The sequence below is a fragment of the Tripterygium wilfordii genome, chromosome 14 (assembly GCF_013401445.1).
Source record: "Tripterygium wilfordii isolate XIE 37 chromosome 14, ASM1340144v1, whole genome shotgun sequence".
Lineage (NCBI taxonomy): Eukaryota > Viridiplantae > Streptophyta > Magnoliopsida > Celastrales > Celastraceae > Tripterygium > Tripterygium wilfordii.
Window position 1 is genome coordinate 1,699,038 of NC_052245.1, and position 18,271 is coordinate 1,717,308.

The following is an 18,271-nucleotide window of genomic DNA, read 5'->3' on the forward strand; positions in this document are numbered from 1 at the left end:
TCAATTTTATTACCAAATTTGTTTCATTTTTTTGTTAATCAATTATCAATGTGATTATTTGTTAGAGTTTGGCCCCAAGTGTATTAAAATTTATGGGAAACTTTCAAGCATGCTATGGGTGGAAAATTCATTGACTGGTTGGTCTACATGAAGGAGCTTCTATCAGTTGATGATATGAATTTTTTCTTAATGGCTATGTGGAATTTTCGTAATAGAAGTATTCATCATGCTAAGCGTCGGCTGCTAGATGGTTTGTTGGACTGGACTTCGACATTCCTTGCTGAGTTTGCGCAATGCCGAAGTGTCCAAGCATGTCCCCCTCCTGCAAGAGATCGATCTTATCGGGGTTCCCTTCAACCTGGGGAAATTTTCATCAACGTGGATGCTGACAGAGATAATAACAGTCTAGATCGACAGTTGGATGTATCGTACGCAATTTAGATGGTCAATTGATTAGTGCTACAGCAGTTCTCGTGAGACTCTTTCTGCAGTGGAAAGTGCAGAGTTATATGCCATTAGGGAAGGAATAAAGCTTGCAGCAGATTGCGATTTTGAAAAAGTCACAATTATTAGTGACTCTATAGGAGCTGTGGATAAGATTAATGCAAAGGAGGCCGGGTTGAATGAGGATGGTGGCGTGATTGGTGAAATTCGGAGTTCAATTGAGGGTCCTCATAACATTCGAATTTTATTTAGTCGAAAAAGGTGTAACAAGGTTGTCATTGCATTTCTAAATTTGCTTTGAGTTGTTAAACTCCATGTGTTGGAGTGCCTTGAGTGTGCCTTTTTGACTTGAGGAAGCTGCATTGATAGATGTTGCTACTGTTACTTGATAATATAGAGACTTTCCTTAAAAAAAGAGAGCATGTCACAGGTTTACAATTTTTAGTTATCTAGTTTGGAATTTTGAATTTAAGAAACCATATGCTTGCTTGTTTGGATACTTGGAAAATACCACCTTTAACCGGATTCGGAATTAAAAAAACCAAATATGGGAATAGAAAACAAACAGATATTAATCGTTTAAAATGAAATCGCATAGACACTTCGCTTCGGGTGTTACTGTATCCATCTCCCCAACATCACCCGCTTTCGTCTTTCTTGGTTTCCTCGACGTCACCTGTTTCATTTCTCAACGAGATAATAAAACCAGTAACACCTCCATGAACTCGATAATTCACGCGCAACCTATCTCCCTCATGCGTCTACACGCCACCAGCTCCTCCACTTCAGCTTCCTCACGTCATCCGCAGCTGTGGCTGTTATCCTCTCGCTCCTGCTGTGTACCAATCCCCCTCTCCGCCTCGTCATTCGCCGCAGCCTCCGATCGAATTCTGCAGCCGTGGAGGCCTTTTCCAATTGCCGCAAGCGCCACAGTGATGGACAATTCTGTATCGGTCTGTAGTTTTATCCGCCTGTTTTCTTAATTTGAACCGTGCTTCGTGGCTTTGATTCTATCATTTCTACTTAATCTGGAGGTTGACTGCGCTTAACAGAATGGAATAGTGTCTTTATGCTCATTTATTGAAAATCTTACCCTAGAAAACAAATTTAAGCGCTTCACTTGTCATTTATGCGAGTATAGTTATTGTAGAGTTTATGTGAGCGTATGAGATGAGAATTTGAACACGCACTTGTGTGTACTTATGTAGATTGGATTTTAACATTTCTATACCTCAGATTCCGTACTCAGTACTTTGGCTTCAATCCTTGATGCGTTGAACAGTCTACTAAAACTCTGAAAATGAACGTGTGGGAGAACTGCGTTTTTAAAGCTATTCTGAGAGCGATCCAAAATTTTAAAGCTATTGTGGTACATGGAAGATTGGCTTAATCATTGTGGTTTATCCACACTAATTTTTGTAATACACTAATCAAAGTGATTTTTCAGATCGTTTGTGTAGGGATTCAAAACATTGATACACATGCGTTGTGTTTTTTCTGCTTTAAAGGGTGCATTGCTGGCTACCTGAGCTAATGCTCATCTGGCTATTTTCCTCCCGTTTTCCTTCATATATGTAATTGCAAAGTAGTTTAACCTACATATTCTGATTCTTATGTATTTATAAATGTTATCATTGTGAAAATTATAATAATTACTGTTTTTTTGTTGTTATATCTGGTGCTCCTACACATTTATTGTGTTCTTAAACCCTTTTAACATATCATTGCTTTTGTTGGCCTTTTGGTGTACAGCCAAGAAGTGGAGTGTATACGGTTGGTGATTTTATGACAAGGAAAGAGGATTTGCGCGTGGTAAAAGCTACTACCACTGTAGATGAGGGTAGCTACTGCTTTTAGATAATTTTTTTTCTACTTTCTATTTGCCAGAGTTTATCATGTTTTTTAGTTTTTATACTGCATCTCCTTGTGGCAACAGCTCTTGAAACTCTTGTGGAATACAGAATCACTGGTTTTCCTGTGATAGATGATAACTGGAAATTGGTAATTATACTTGCCCCTTTTATTACCAGTCGGACTTTTAAAATTTAATCTATAGTAGAGTGTTACTGTTCATTTCTGAATTCAACAATTATTATAGATTCATTGATCAAGGTCCTGCAAGTGCTTACTTATTTGTGGTACAAGATCTCAAACTTGGGCCCTCTAGCCCACATTGGAGGGTTTTGCTCGTGCCTTTAAAGCTAACTTCAAAGTAAAAAACAGTTTCTTAAAACCTTTTCTTTTTCCCGCGACATTCCAGCTTCCAGCTGAGATAATTGCTATTCAACCTGAAATATAAGCTAAATGATGACAGCTTAAATATTATTTAAATGGATTGGTTAATATTGAGTCAGATCAGTACACTCATTTGTACTGGATGTGTCAAAATGATATAATTATTGAGATCTTAGAAGCTGGTGTTAATGCTAATTCATTGGATTTTTCAAAATGACTTGACTAAATTTCAATATGCAGGTTGGTCTTGTATCAGACTATGATTTATTAGCTTTGGACTCCATCTCAGGTAAATTAAAACATACTAACCGTTTCTCTCTTTTGGAGTTTGTGACGTATTCATAAGTTATATTTTTTGCCTGTTGTGCTCTTCAAAATAAACAAACAAACATCTCTCCTTTGCTGTTTCTGAAGTATTAAAAAGCTGTATTTTATATAGCTGTGTTTGTTATATTTATTATGGATAAGTCTTTTAAGCTACTATGTCTTTTTCTTTCTTTCTTTTTATTGTTCCACAATGAATAAGAAATTGCTCATGTATTTCTCATTTTCTCATTTTATTCTTATGCAGTGGGCAAGCTCTAATTGGCCATTTCTTACTCGATCTTATATTTCAGGTAGAAGAAGTGATAATGACATGTTTCCCGAAGTGGACAGTACGTGGAAAGTAAGTGAGAAAATTCCCCTTGCATATCTTCACATTCATCATTAGAGTAAAATATAAACTATAGAGATGTGTAGCTATAGCTTTATGGTGGGCAGAATATTTCAATGTGACTTTCAAACTTCATAATGGAATTTCATAAATCTTTCTAGCACAGTGGCAGGTTCTCTGCGGAATGCATTAAAAAAAAGTGTTGATAAATGCTGAATAAAACACTTGAGAAATCTATTTCCAGTGAATGAAGCAGGGGACTTCAACACTGAAAAAGTACTTGATATATAGATCAGTGCCTCAGACTATACTGCCTTACTTGTAGCTTACTGCTGCAGGGGAAGAGCAGGGAATAGGTTCTTCCAAATCCTTACCTCTAGCACTTGCCTTTACTTTTACTTTGAGTATCTTCTCATGGTCTTTTTGTCCAAAAAAGAAAAAGAAAGAAAAATGAAAAAGAGAGAGTACATTCCATGGTATTTAACCACCCCTCTTCCCCTTCTCTCTTGCGTGCCTATGCGCATTCCTGCGCTTCTTTTTAGTTATTGGCGTTTTATTTTTTATTTCCTTTCACTCTCGCTAGTGTTATGGTGGTGGGGGGTGGGGCGGCAGCTGGGGTTCTTTTTGTTAGGTCTCCCACCCAACCATACCTCTCTATATCTTCCAGAATAGTTAAGTCAATGAAAAAATCGTAAGAGAATTTTGGTGAAGGTTGATTTGAGCTTGAAATAACCGCTGTGTGGCATTTCTTGTATGTCACTGCACCATATTTGGCTCCTTGGTTTAACCTTTCCTCATATTCAATAGGTTTGGTTCTTGGAATATCTATTTCCATGCTTCCTCAATTGCAAATTTAAACATTTTACTTACCTAATTATCCATTGGAAGTCTTATAAGGATTGGACTTCTAGAAACACATTTTAATCTCAATTTTACAAGCACTTCTTATGTTGACAGCTGCACTAGATCCTTTCTTGGAAGGCAATTCATAGTATTGGATTGCTGCTGCTGCTGCTGCTGTTGCTGTCAGTGTTATTTATAATTAATTGACCTCACAAATACATCGGTTATCATAGCATAGACTCTATATTTATGTTCTTGATTACCAGATAGCTAGGAAACACTGACACGGACACGGGAGACGACACGACACAAACATTCCGACACGGGAATTTTAAAATTTGCAAAGCTAAAAATCATATAATTGAGTTTTCCAAAGCTATTTTTGATTTTTTAACTATGGTGCCTTAAAATTCTATTTTTCTTCTTAAATGAGTTATGGTGCGGCATACGGCATTGATCAACTTCATTTTGCCTTGTTTATGGTTTCAATTTACCATCTTTCCCAATGTAAATTCTGTTGATGATAACCAGCAGCTTCTGTATTGATTAATGCAGGATTTGACTCTCTTTTTTTGTCTTAATTCAGAATTCCTTGTGCTTCAAAGTTATCTTCAGTTTAGTTTATACAAATGGATGTTGCATGATGTCAAAGAGAACAACGTATATAAATTAATAAAGTTCGGTTTGTGATACTTTTCAAACTACGTATGCTTGTGACAAAGGAGACATCAATGACAGAGCAGTGTGGTAAATCAATATAATATACTGATTTCTTCTCTCTAATGAAATAGATAGGATACAGGTTTTTGTGGAAACTTTGGTTTCTGTGGCTTTGCTAGTGTTTAAATACTTGGTTCTAAGTTCTAACCCCAGGTAATGACTGCAGACTTTTAATGAAGTGCAAAAGTTGCTCAGTAAAACCAATGGAAAGTTGGTTGGTGAAGTGATGACTCCTGCCCCCCTTGTGGTTCGTGAAACCACCAATCTGGAGGATGCTGCAAGGTTCTGTGATCTTTTCACTGTCTTTGTTCTTTGTTTTGTTTGTTTTCTGCATTTCCCTTTGCCTTCGTGTTAATACTTGTACCCTAAAAACATGGATTATCTCAACGGATTCCAGATTATTACTTGAGACAAAATATCGTCGACTCCCAGTTGTAGATGCTGATGGTAAACTGGTGAGGACTTCAACTGTTGTCTCTTGAATCTCAGATCTCCCTCATTTTTTATTTTATTTTATTTTTCTGATGAGTCATATTATTTTCGTCATTCTATACTGGGTTTTGACTTGCCATTATATCCTTACTCTTGAAGGTTGGAATTATAACACGAGGAAATGTAGTAAGAGCTGCCCTTCAAATAAAACGTGATTATGAAAATAAAGCATAGAGTATCCAGGTAGTATTATTTATGGAACTTAATGCAATCCAACATGGTAAGCTGGATCTCTTCTGCAATATTGAGGTAAATCAAAGAATACGTTGAAAGCCCCTATGTGCTTATATGTCAAATTTTGGCTTATGCTTGTATAACACATTATTGATAGTGGTCTTGGACCTCTTGGTATAGTTATAGTCATAAAGTAGCTCGGGACTATTTGGCATTCTTCTTCCCTTTCTTTATAAATCCATGGTCCCTTACCTTTTCTCCCACAAACAACGTGAAGGGGAAGCAAGTGAATGTGGTAGTTCGATAGCTACATCTCAACAGTGCCATACAGCCACATCTGGAAACCATAGATGCTTTGTGAAGATACAAAGGCTGAATCATCGCAGCTTGTGATAATAACTTAAAGGTACGCATTTTCTTTCTAATACGCAACATCTGTCTCTTCATTTTCATTTATCATGGAGTGGTAGTTGAATTAAAGCTTTGACTCCTTTGGCCCTGCATTGTGGTTATGGTAGTTGAACTAATAGGCTGAAGAGCTTCTCCCTACTTCAGAGACTTGAACTCTCTCATATTATTTTCCCTTTCAAATTGCGAATCAATAGTCTGCAGTGTTCTCTACGTAAGAAGTAAAAAATGGTATTGTCATACAAAATGACATCTTAGGATGGCCAGGTGTGAAAGTGCTGATTAGATGGAACACGAGAAATGACACCTTGTCGGGCAATCTGTTAAAGGGTTAAAAGAGACACTGATGTCTGATAAAAAAAAAATGAAAAAATGAAGAGACACTGACGGTGACTGCTTAGTTTCTATTTTAAGAAACAAAATATTCCGCCGTTAATTGTGGTCTAATGGTCGTTTTGACTGCAACTGCAAGTGGCATGCAAGCTGTTATCCAGAGTCCAGACGATGAAGAAACCACAAGTCAAAAAAAGACTTACATTGGGGCCGTGTTTAAGCCATAAGGCTCTAAAACGGTTGCTAATTGTTCATACTAAAGAGGAGTCGCGATTTGACAACTTTGGATCCCATAATCATCATTATATACCACCAAATATTAGTTGCTCTCATTTTCTCTCTCTAAGACATTCAAGCGACCCTCTCCCTCCCTCTCTTATCAATTTTTTTTGAATGATTGAGAAATCATCCAACCCAACATATCCTTTGGCCAGTTGAGTGTGTGTAAACCTTGGATCATCATAATAGTCTGTCTCCTTCTAATAGTTAAGTGGGCGTAAACATTGGGTCACCAACTATCAGCATCATGATGATGACAGGTAAGACTGGATAGACAATAATGGGACTCCTAACCCCTCATTGGAAGTGTGTGGCCCACAAAACTAGGAATATCCAAAGAAATAATTGTCACTGGTTGGTTTGAACTCTCGATCTTAACGTCAACTTTAAACCTATAATCAATTGAACTATTGCTCCGTGCGTCCTCTCTCTATCTATCTGCCCACAACTCATAATCAGCAAAAGTGAACCAGAAAATACCTAACTCAAAATCTTATCGCTTTAGTAGTTACAACTTTAGTGGTTAGCATGGCTCTTTGCACCAACTGCAAAGATGTAGGCCATTGCTGCTCCCCATCTCACTCGACCACTATATCTTCCCAGCTCACTCCACCACTATATCTTCCTTTTCTCATAAAAAAGAGAGCCTCCAAAGTACCCATGTTGAATAAAATTTGTCAAGGACTTGCAATCAAACCCCCCAAAAACAGAGGAATTGAACTTAGAAAATATGCTGATGACTAAGTAATATACAATTGAACCTTTTATACAAGGTGGAAATCTCCTCAAGGAAACTAATACGTATATGAAATACTAGCAAGCACTAAATTTTTACTAACCCAAATAGAAGAAGAAAAGAAGAAGGCCTCATCGTTTGTTCAGTCATCTTCCTTTAGCGCATGTTAGCAACTATCACTGATTCACTATGAACAAACAGAAGCTGAAAAACAGGACCCAAAAAAAGAGGAAAAATAAAAGACTTGCATAAAGTCTCTCTAATTTGTCTTCCAGTGATCGCTATCTAAGTCCTCTGGGTCGGGTATCTTGTTCAAGTCAACCCGCTCCACCAAAGGCTTGAATTCGCAGCTACTGACCACTGGTTTAGTCTCGTGGTCATCGTCGTCATCGTGATGATGATGTTGATGAACGTCGTGATGATGATGGCGCATAGCAGTCTCGAAAGCATCGACTCTGGCGCCCACTTCAGTCGCTTTCTTCCGAATCAACGCCGCCGACATCTCGCCGCCGCCGCCGACACTCTCTCCAACCAATTCCGGGAAATTAAGCCTGGCAGATGGACCCCTTAAATAAAAAACCGCCGTATCGTAAGCCCTAGCCGCCGCGATTGGGGTCGAGTAGGACCCAAGCCAGATTCTCGAACGCTTGTTAGGTTCCCGAATCTCGGCCACCCATTTTCCCCACTTTCTCATCCTTATCCCCTTATAAGTCCTATCGCCCTCCATGTTCCCTCCTCGCTTCCTCGTGGCTCCTCTCTCTCCTCCTCCTACGCCTTCCATCTCCTTATTTCTCTAGAATTCTGAGTGGGGGAGTCACCGAGTCAGAGAGGATTTCTGTGTTTTTCTGTCATGGAGCGACACGCTAGTTGATTGGGGTTTCAATTTTCATGCGAGGAGGAGACTCTGAAGTTTGGCATCTGCGTGAGCTTCCACGTCGAAGATGGGTTTTGTTTGTTTAAAACTTTCAAAAAAGGAGAGAAAATCCAAATTCACCGACAAATCTCTGTGAATTAGTTTTAAAGGGGAGGAGGGTGGGTTCGTATGCGTAGATGCTTTGCTATACACATCTGGGAGTCTTGTTTGGCCTCCTTTTGGCAAATTGGGATAACAACCGGTGTAGTGGATTATGATTAAATATATAAAATATATTTAAATGAAAAATATTATATTTACATATATATATATATTGGTGGTGTTGCTAGGTGGTGTCGTGTTGTGGGCAAAGTGAAGTGGAATTCAAAGGTTAAGAAAAAAGGATTGTCATTTGTCATGGGTGATGGATGATAGAGTTTTATTTTATTTTTTTTACTTTTTTTTTGAAATATTTTTCACCTATTCATCATTTTGTAATTTTTTTTGTCGTTTTTTTTTTCTTTGGGGGTCCAATCAAGTATATCTGAGGAGGGAAAGGGTGGGTCGGAGTCGGTGGTCGGTGGACAGATACCGTTGGGAATTGACTTTCCCCCCACGCAATAACGATTTCGGTATATATGGGCATTTTTGTCCTTCCGAGTGGTTAGTTATTTGCTAAGGATAGAATTGGGATTTCGCTGAATGGTCCCCACCTAGTAAAGGATGGGGCATACTATGTTCATCAAATTGGCGGGCCGGCTTCATTAGTTAAATATCATATTATGCAATTATGCACTAGCATTATTTATTTATATATATACATGTGAAATTATGGACTAGGGAGCAACCTTTTTTAAAGGAAAAAGGGTGAGAAGGGAAACCAGTATAGCAATACTTTTCTGAACATGATTACGAGAGTATTTATCCGCTGCGAAATATTCTATTTAAGTCATAACAACTGTTTTAGGATGAGTCCATCATCATCGCAATCTCAACAAAGTTTACAGTTGAAAAAAAAACTGTTGGCACAGTGGTATCAGGTTCACAAAATTTTGTCCGACCAATGATTTGCTATAAATTATGCAAGGTCGTAATATATGAAACTTGAATGTGTGATCACCAAGTTTTAACCAATTGCGTTATCCCAATGTTGGTGGGAGCAACCCCTTAAACATATATTTATATTATTTTTTTGGTAACATGAAACTCACCCAATTGTCCATCGATAGATAAATTTCAAGTCACAAGAAAGACTCCGCAACTCACATGAACCAATAAAGTTCTAGGTCGAGGCCTAGTGCAAGAGTTGAGAGAAACATAGAATGACATTAGCGTAAGATGGGCTGAATATTAATATTGTCTTGAGAATGATGAGCAGTATTTGTATGATTCACTGTTGTTATTTTTAAAACTGGATAGGGGTCGAGTTACTAGTCAACCGACTTGATCGGTCTAATTGCTGGTCTAACTGGCTGAATCATTATTAAGGAAAAAATGAAAATATGTTTCCAATAGATAGAGAGAGAGAAAATGAACGCCAGCTGAACCAGGCTAACACCGATTTGAGTATTTGACTAAAATTTTAACATTTAGGATATTCAGATTAAATTTATTCAACTGGTCGGTTCCCAATTCAAACGTTCGAATTAAATTTATACACTTTTCTTTATTGCATTTATTTAGGGTAGGGATCATGTCCTAATTGCAAGTACCACAAACAACTTGAATTTCCATAACAATTAATTAATTATAGGGCTAAAACTTTGAAAAGTAGAGATGAATAATGGAGAGAGGTTGGTCATTGGTGGTGGGGCTTCGTAACTAGTATCTTCACGTTCACAAACGACAATTACTACATCTAATCTAGCATGGGAGCTAACGAAGGAGGGTTGGTACTTGGGAATTTGAGACATTAAAAGGAGCTTAGAGTTGTAATATTTTGGTGGCGTTTAGCTGTAAGCTGCTTGGCACTACTCCTGGTTTTTGTATATTTTATGGTATGAGAGAGAGAGAGAGAGAAAGAGAGAGAGAGAGATCACTTGTATTGTAAAGGGACCACCATCAAATATCAAATCCAAAAGGAGAAAACTACAACCAGAAGGTGGTGTGAGAAACACAATGTCATTAGAAAGCAACATCAATGGTTATCCACCAATGATTTCTTGGTTTAATAAACTAACGTACCTTGTTATAAAACATCACCCCCTATGAACGATCGTTCCATACTAGGCATTAAACTGAATTAATACGACTGATGAGGACGACTATCACGTCAAGTCTGTAATTAAAGTGGAACCATGGTTAAGACTAGTTCAAGTAGAATTGCTAATTACCATTCAGCTCACCCCAGGACCCACCCTGCATGGTAAATATCCCAATTCAGTCGTAAATATAATTTCAACCACGAAATGGAACACGGGTACGTGCACCGAACCCGGTCTTGTTCTTAACTCTGAAGACCCTATAACCATCCAATACTCCACCCACAACTCTTACCAACCATTGAGGCTGATAAGGGATTTAATACACAACTCTTTTGCGACTGCCTTGATATCAACGTACCTTCTATTAAATCAACACCAAAGACGAAGACCAAGTACTATAATTTAAAATCACATTTATCAATCCAAAAGGCAGACGTGAGAACTACACACCACATCAAAACCTTATCAAACACCTTTTATGGTGGCTACAAGAACTTTTACTTAAATGTTCAAGACATAGGCAAAGGCAAGAGGTGCATACTGCATAGGTCATAGGTTATGTGACGCGACAATTAAGAGGAAATTTTGACTTTTATTAGGTCGTACTTTCAATCTCACATAAAATGGTAGCTAATGTCACAACAGACCACTAAGTGCAGACAAAGATAGATGGACAAAATGTCAATTTATATTTGGTTGACTGTCTAAATAAAATATCTGGATCAACGTCAATGTATGGATATTTAAGACTTGGGAGATAAATTGGGCGGTCCATTTATTGAATTAAAAAAAGTCAAATTTAGGTGTGGAGACCTCCAAACAATGCATTAACTTCAACAGAACTGACATTTCACATTTGACAACCAAAGCTAGCTATTGTAGCACACAACCAGTTACTGCCTTCCTGGAGAAAGAATGGAAAAAAAAAGAAAAAAGAAAAAAAAAGAAACCAGTTACTTTGGTTTCAGCACGTGCAACTTGCTAAGCATGGCACATAAGGTGCATGCACAAATGACTTAATGACGAGTGGACTACAAATTGATGTGGTAACCAGCTGTACAATATAATATTTAAAAAAAACAACTGTATAATATATGTTCAGTGTTCTCATAGAAATTGTAAAACATCAGACTCTCGAAGTCTGTTCATGCATTAACCTATCCTTTAATCAGCAAAGGGAAAAAAATACCAGAACTTTGATGAAGAGACGATAGAATGGAGTGAAATGTTACCTGGGCTGTGACTTTTGTGCTCAAAACTCTTCAAAGGCAGAGGCTGAGTACATTTTCGAGCCACTGTTTATTGACCTGCTAAGAGTCAATTGAAGCAAAAGAACGCACGAGCATCATCAGTCATGTTTTTTACACAGCCTACAAACAAGGGTTGCAAAATTAAATTACCCAAGTGTTCTTAACTTCCACAAGAAATTCTAGCCTCCGAAAAAATCAACCTTAGGTCCTTAGCAGCACTGGCATTTTTTCTGCATCGCCATCATATATTGTTAGTCTCAATAACAAGTAATCATATATCAACTGGAAAGCACTAATGATGGTTTCCTCCTCTCTTTTATCATGTTATGTTTGCTTATATTACAAATGGAACATAAAAGTTCACTTGAATGACAAGTGCACGAGCATATTGCTGCATCTCCTTTCACCGCTCCCAACTAATTACTTTGGTTTCCTGTGCATGCCCATCCAGGATTTTGCATATCTAAATTTCTCATTAAGCAAAAATCATTATAGACAATCAACAAAGGCTATGAAAAGATAAAAAAAACTAAACAATTAAACAAATATGGATCTACTAGTGAAGGATAATCTAATCGCATGCTCTCACCAGCTGGTGACGAGTAGAGAATTGTCCCTTGCAGATGATTCAGTGCACCGGTTGAACAGGAGGTGTCCTACTACATATAAAGTACCAATAACAGTATGAGCAACGTCAGAATGGAAAGGAAGTTACATAATTAGGCGCTCAAATTCTGAATATGGAAACAGAAAAGTGTTCGAGGATAAGTTATGTCATTTGAAAGTGACGCCAGCAACTCAAGCAATCAAATTTAGATGAAATACAATTATTGGAAGTTACTGATACAAAACTGGAGAAGCAAGGATATTAGTATATTACTTATTCAAAATACACAAGAAATATGTGGAATAATTCATATTATCTGTAAAGCAATTTACAACCCTAATACAAATTATTTAAGCATGAAACATGCAATAACAGGATTCAGATGCATATACAAATATACTTTGTCCTATTGCAATTGACGAACACTCAATGTATAAAATAGTGTAATAAAACTACAAATAAACAATGCATGGATTCCTGATTCCTGGAACATATAAATTAAATGACAATTAAGACAGTCACAAAATTGCACAAGTGCAAATTTCTCTTCGATATATTCTTTTTCTCCATAGCTTGAAATATATGACGTAAGCCAAAAATTAAATTTGAAGACTCCTATTCATTAAAGAAAATTCTCCTTCATCCTAGTGGTAAAAGAAGTTGGGCAGAGATGCAGAAGGAGGAAGTGTGGAAGGGAAATGAACACAGCATGATATCAACCCAATTATCCAGTAAATGCCCGTTACCACACTAATCCAGGATAGTGGAGGAAGAAGATGAAATTGAAGAAGTGACTAGTACCTGAAAACCCACAAAAGCAACCGAAGCCCCATATGTGCTCTGCATCTTCAATTTCAGAAACCCAGGAGATCTGCTAGAAACAATAAACCAAGTGAAACATCTCAATTAAGCTTCACACCAAAACAAAATTAAGACCCTACATTGAAAACACTTGAATCAGCTCTTGCTCGGTACAACTTGGCCCCAGATTAGCCACAACAAGTGTTGGACAAGGCGGCACTGCAGAGTTATTCTACCAATGTAATAACAAAAATTATCGAAGTCAGAGAGAAAGCATGCTTGTGCACATCATATATTGTAATTTCAGACGACATAATATAAGATGTGCATGGCTATACTCATGTGGCAATTACAAGAGAGCATAAATATGCTTTGCAAATACATAAGAGTAAAGTACTGTTTTGATCATTGAACATAGGGGTGTTTGCAATTGGGTCATTGACAAGAAAACTTTCTCAATTACATCACTGAATGTTTCAAATTTTAACAAATAGGTCACTCCAATAAAAAATGCAGTCAAATTACTACTGCCGGAATTTGCTGACCTGTAATCAATTGCTAGGATGAAGGTAATGATGTGGAATATCTACCATTTTAATAAACATCTCACACATCTCCCAAATCTCGACCACACATCTACCACATTCGTTTGATTCTTTTTCATCCGCTATCACATAAAAAATGCAAGAGATCACAATAAATCCAGTCTTCAGTCAGATTTGATTATTTTCTAAGTTGCTTCACAGATACAACTGTGTCAGCAAGCTTAATTACACAGCGTATATTGTTGAAGATGTTCATGATAGAGGAATTGGAGTCCCAACATGGTAACTCCAAATCAATAAATCAACTGCAACATATAAGTTAAAATATGTTCATACTCAGTCCCGTTAATTCAAAGCTTTCAAATTGATAAGAGCTAGCAACCACATAACAGTATATTTCGTAAGACACAGGACTCACCACAAGAATCAAAGACGAACATGTGACATTAGGAGCTGAAGAAACTAGGTGGCAGAAGTTCTTCACTACACCATGGGGAGAAGAAAGGGGGTGGGATGATACACTAACTGATATCAACTAAATGAAAGTTGGACCAGTAACCTTACCAATTTTGCAGCTGCCGAGTCATTTTCAGTTCTGCCATCAAAACTTCTGAGGCTGAATGGTTTAAAGATGGAAAACATTATATGATAAGTACCACATCGAAAGATGTGGGCATGAGGATGCAACTTATAAGGGGGCCGCCACCTTCCCATTGTACCAAGGGTTTTCCAGAGGATGGATACCTAAGGGTATATTGGCTTGGGGGCCTGTTGGGCCTCTGGGAACAGCTCAGCCCATGCGTGGGCCGGGGTTGGGCCCTTGGTATAATGAGTTGGTGGGCTGGTATTTATCAGTGGTATCGGAGCATTGTCGATCCTCACCTTTGGGCTGCCCCTGCGGAGTGGCCAGCCATGGAAGTGCCTGTCTCAAGCTAGACAGAAGGTCCATGATGCTTGACCAACGTGGGCGTTGGTCTCAAAGGGGGCAGTATTGATAAGTACCACATCGAAAGATGTGGGCATGAGGATGCAACTTATAAGGGGGCCGCCACCTTCCCATTGTACCAAGGGTTTTCCAGAGGATGGATACCTAAGGGTATATTGGCTTGGGGGCCTGTTGGGCCTCTGGGAACAGCTCAGCCCATGCGTGGGCCGGGGTTGGGCCCTTGGTATAATGAGTTGGTGGGCTGGTATTTATCAGAAATGATAGAACAGGAGGACCATCACTCAATAACCAAGCCCCAACCCATCCACAGGCCATTGGGCCTGGCCCATACCATGCAGTCCAAGGCCCAAGGGGGGTTGTGGCCAAGCCCTTCTATGGGAAAAGCTTGGTTACTAAGGAGAGGGAATACCTCTCACCTATATACAGCACTTCCTCCCCTCTCCTAACCGATGTGGGACTCTATCAATACCCACCCCTTCAAGACCAACGTCCACGTTGGTCGAGCACCTTGGCCTGCCATGGCAGGGTACTCAGACTCAGGACCCTTCCCTATCCCTATCCTTTCGGCCCCATATAACAGAACACCAAGGCCGGCCACTCCGCGGACGCGGCCCTAAGGGCCAGGGGCACAAGGCCCATGGATACCAGAGCTCCCCACAGGGCAGGAACGAGGGCTCCGATACCAATGATAGAACAGGAGGACCATCACTCAATAACCAAGCCCCAACCCATCCACAGGCCATTGGGCCTGGCCCATACCATGCAGTCCAAGGCCCAAGGGGGGTTGTGGCCAAGCCCTTCTATGGGAAAAGCTTGGTTACTAAGGAGAGGGAATACCTCTCACCTATATACAGCACTTCCTCCCCTCTCCTAACCGATGTGGGACTCTATCATTATATGATCTCACATAGATCAAAAAGGGAAATCATAAAAGGACACACTATTGTGCAAGAACAAGGCACTTAGTAATAGCTTTTGCTAGGCCCTTGACCTTTCGGCAAGAAGTAATCACTTCAAAAATATAAGATGCATGCCAACAGAGCTAAAATTATTGCTTCCAAGTAACAAAGATGTGCAAGTAGTGCCAATGACCTTTGTGCAGATGGATAACCAATTGTGTTGTAAGCAGAATTACCCATTCCAGGCATGTGAGCGCTGCCAAAACCTTCTAATGTGCAATCGTGCAAAATATGTGCATTGTGAGCTTCTAGAAGAATGTGTCCTTATGTGACTAACTGACATGTACTCCGATTAAGGTGCATAAAAGCACCAGAACTACTATCAAACAAACTAACTATGAGATAAGAGGAAGAGAAAGAAATAAAAAAAACAATAAATAAAATGCATATAATCAAAGACAGAACACCAAGGAAGCAACTCCTGCAGTCAGCAATTGTGGGCAATCATCTTACCTGAATCAGCAGATCCTTTAGCCTTCTTATCTGAGTTATGCCACTCATCATCTATTTTTCACAATCGACAAGAACAAGAAATGCAGTTTCAATTTAGTTAAAATATTATCCAGGAAATAAGAGGAAAAAATAAAATAAATATGTTCTGCCACCAAAAAGACCTGTCCTTTCGTGCTTGGATCTAGAATTAGATTTCACAAGATCAATATGCAAAGTTGATCCCTTCACCAGATCAAAAACCATCCCCTGAAGGCAAGGTTCATATTAGAAGCTCTCAGCTAATGTTATAAATGATTCACATGTCACATCTAATGTTCTGCAACACTTCAGTGCCAAACTGCTGCTTTTTCCCAGTAGTTGGATACATTCCCTAGCAACAGCTCGCCAACCGGAATACAGAAACAAACTGAATTTATTAAGATTTAAATCATAGGATGAGCTCTGCAGTGCCTTACTATGGACAATTTAGTGGTTCTCTAATTTTCTTGAGAGCAGGAACCATGGCGGTGACAATCCCTCACACTTTACAAACTAGCACATCCTAATCATAAAACTTTGTAGATTCTTGCAATGTGGGACTTCTCTCTCATGCCATAGATTTTAACATCAATTTTTGACCTCCGGCAACCAAACACCTTTTCCACATTAACTTTCACCAGCAGATTATAAGACCTAATTCAATAAGAAGTAAAAACAGGGGCCAAACACCCCAAACCAATGCAGTGATTGTACCATGAAGCACATATTTCAGTCAAAAAACAATTGGCCTAACGGCAATCTGCGAAACCTACTAATAAGCAACTTTCAATTGTACAGATTGATCTTTGACTAGGACTCAGCTCATTAAAGGCATATCTTAACCTAACTAACATATGCACATAAGACGTTCTGCCATTCAACAATATTATGCCACTTAATAGTGGAATACAAAAAAATTGTTATGAAGCACGAATTCAATAGACAAATAGTCAAATACCAGGTTCCACATGCTTCCTCACTCAGCAAAACGGATTTCTGGTGACACAACTTGACTACTGGAGATCAACACCCTCAAAATATAAGAAATGGTGATTCTCTAGCTTATAGAGAACACCACAAGTTTATTTGAACAAGTATTGACATCTGTTCTTACATTTAGTGCATGCATTGCTGCAATTGCAGACTGCTGATTGTAGAATACTGCAAAAGCAAATGGCTGGGGCAACAGTAAGACCAAATCGTAAGCATTGCAAATCAACATATACACATTCACAAGAATTACAAAAGAACTACAATCAAATTCAAAAAAATTTTAAAAAAAAGTTATTTAAAAACTATAATCTGTTTCATCATGTGGAAGTGCAACAGAAGAATGCAAATCCATTCAACAACACAAAAGATTTTCTCACTTTGAATTATAAGCCAATATAGCAAATCGACTTCGAATTTGAGTTTTCTTAATGAACTAAACTGAACCGAGTAACAGTAACCGTCAACCATTGTGCAGGTTAAATTTGTATTATAGCTAGCATGCTTTCGAAGTTAAATTTGGGAGAGTAATCCAACACATGGTTATTTACATTTACTTCTAAAGAAATTTAAAAAAAAAATCGCTCTCTTACAAAGTTCGAACCAATTTCAAGCATAGATCAAAACCAGTCCCACATTACACGTCAAATTCGAAGGAGCAGTCAAGCAAAATATACGAGTCTCTGCACAGAGTGTAAGAGAGTACCTGGGACGTTTTGGTAGGTCCGAAGGTGAGATGACTCGTAACCAGGAAATTCACGGAAGAGATGATAGATTTCCCGCGGCTTGACGTCTTCGGGTAGGTCTGCAACGAATAAGGCGCGGACCTGGTCTTGAGGAACGTATGGGGCGTAGGAATAAGCATAGGAGGCCAAGGGAGGTTGTTGCTGCGGAATGTACGGCTGTAACGATGGTGGCGGCGGCGGCTGCATGGGAGGAGGCGGATGCTGGTAGTAATGGTTGTTGACAACCCCGGACGGTGGGTAATACTCAGCCAAGTTGTCCATCGCACAAGCAGCTCTATGGGAAACGGAGTACTCGAGCTCTAGATTGCGGGGACAAAAACGAAATATCAGGGCCTGGTATTTGAACTACACCAGATAAAACCTTCAATTTTAATGGGCTTCTGAAAGATTGGGCCAAGATCTGCGATCCTGTGGCCCAACAATACGGCTGTTGGGCCTTTAGAGATTAAGCCGAGTTCTGCGATCATCAACGATTATGGGCATGTTCATGCTTCGGCGCCTTGGTCATTTCCCTCCTACGGCTACGCCATCCCACCAACCTTAATCACGATATCTCCGTCATAACTTCGCAGGAAACAAA

General features: G+C 38.9%; 2 protein-coding genes and 1 pseudogene across 2 annotated transcripts; 1 reads left to right on the forward strand and 2 right to left on the reverse strand.

The window, feature by feature from the left end:
• The first annotated feature begins 1,052 nt into the window (after positions 1-1,052).
• On the forward strand, positions 1,053-5,782 carry LOC120014979 (CBS domain-containing protein CBSX1, chloroplastic-like). Its single transcript, XM_038867139.1, has 8 exons — positions 1,053-1,397; positions 2,197-2,284; positions 2,381-2,445; positions 2,920-2,968; positions 3,297-3,346; positions 5,064-5,179; positions 5,295-5,352; positions 5,489-5,782. Exons 1-8 carry the CDS (start codon positions 1,164-1,166, stop codon positions 5,561-5,563), a joined length of 735 nt encoding a protein of 244 aa, XP_038723067.1. The 5' UTR covers positions 1,053-1,163; the 3' UTR covers positions 5,564-5,782.
• A 1,486-nt stretch (positions 5,783-7,268) lies between these two features.
• LOC120014980 (ethylene-responsive transcription factor RAP2-10-like) lies at positions 7,269-8,438 on the reverse strand. Its single transcript, XM_038867140.1, has one exon. It carries the CDS (start codon positions 8,098-8,100, stop codon positions 7,579-7,581), a length of 522 nt encoding a protein of 173 aa, XP_038723068.1. The 5' UTR covers positions 8,101-8,438; the 3' UTR covers positions 7,269-7,578.
• Positions 8,439-11,990: 3,552 nt separating this feature from the next.
• Positions 11,991-18,254, reverse strand: LOC120015123 (annotated as a pseudogene).
• Between the last annotated feature and the right edge of the window lie 17 nt (positions 18,255-18,271).

Excerpts from the sequence above, each read along its gene's own strand:
- LOC120014979 (XM_038867139.1), top strand. The coding sequence starts at position 1,164 with ATGAACTCGATAATTCACGCGCAACCTATCTCCCTCATGCGTCTACAC. Across the intron at positions 1,398-2,196 it reads TGATGGACAATTCTGTATCG|CCAAGAAGTGGAGTGTATAC; the intron begins GTCTGTAGTTTT and ends TTTGGTGTACAG. Across the intron at positions 2,285-2,380 it reads TACTACCACTGTAGATGAGG|CTCTTGAAACTCTTGTGGAA; the intron begins GTAGCTACTGCT and ends TTGTGGCAACAG.
- LOC120014980 (XM_038867140.1), bottom strand. The coding sequence starts at position 8,100 with ATGGAAGGCGTAGGAGGAGGAGAGAGAGGAGCCACGAGGAAGCGAGGA.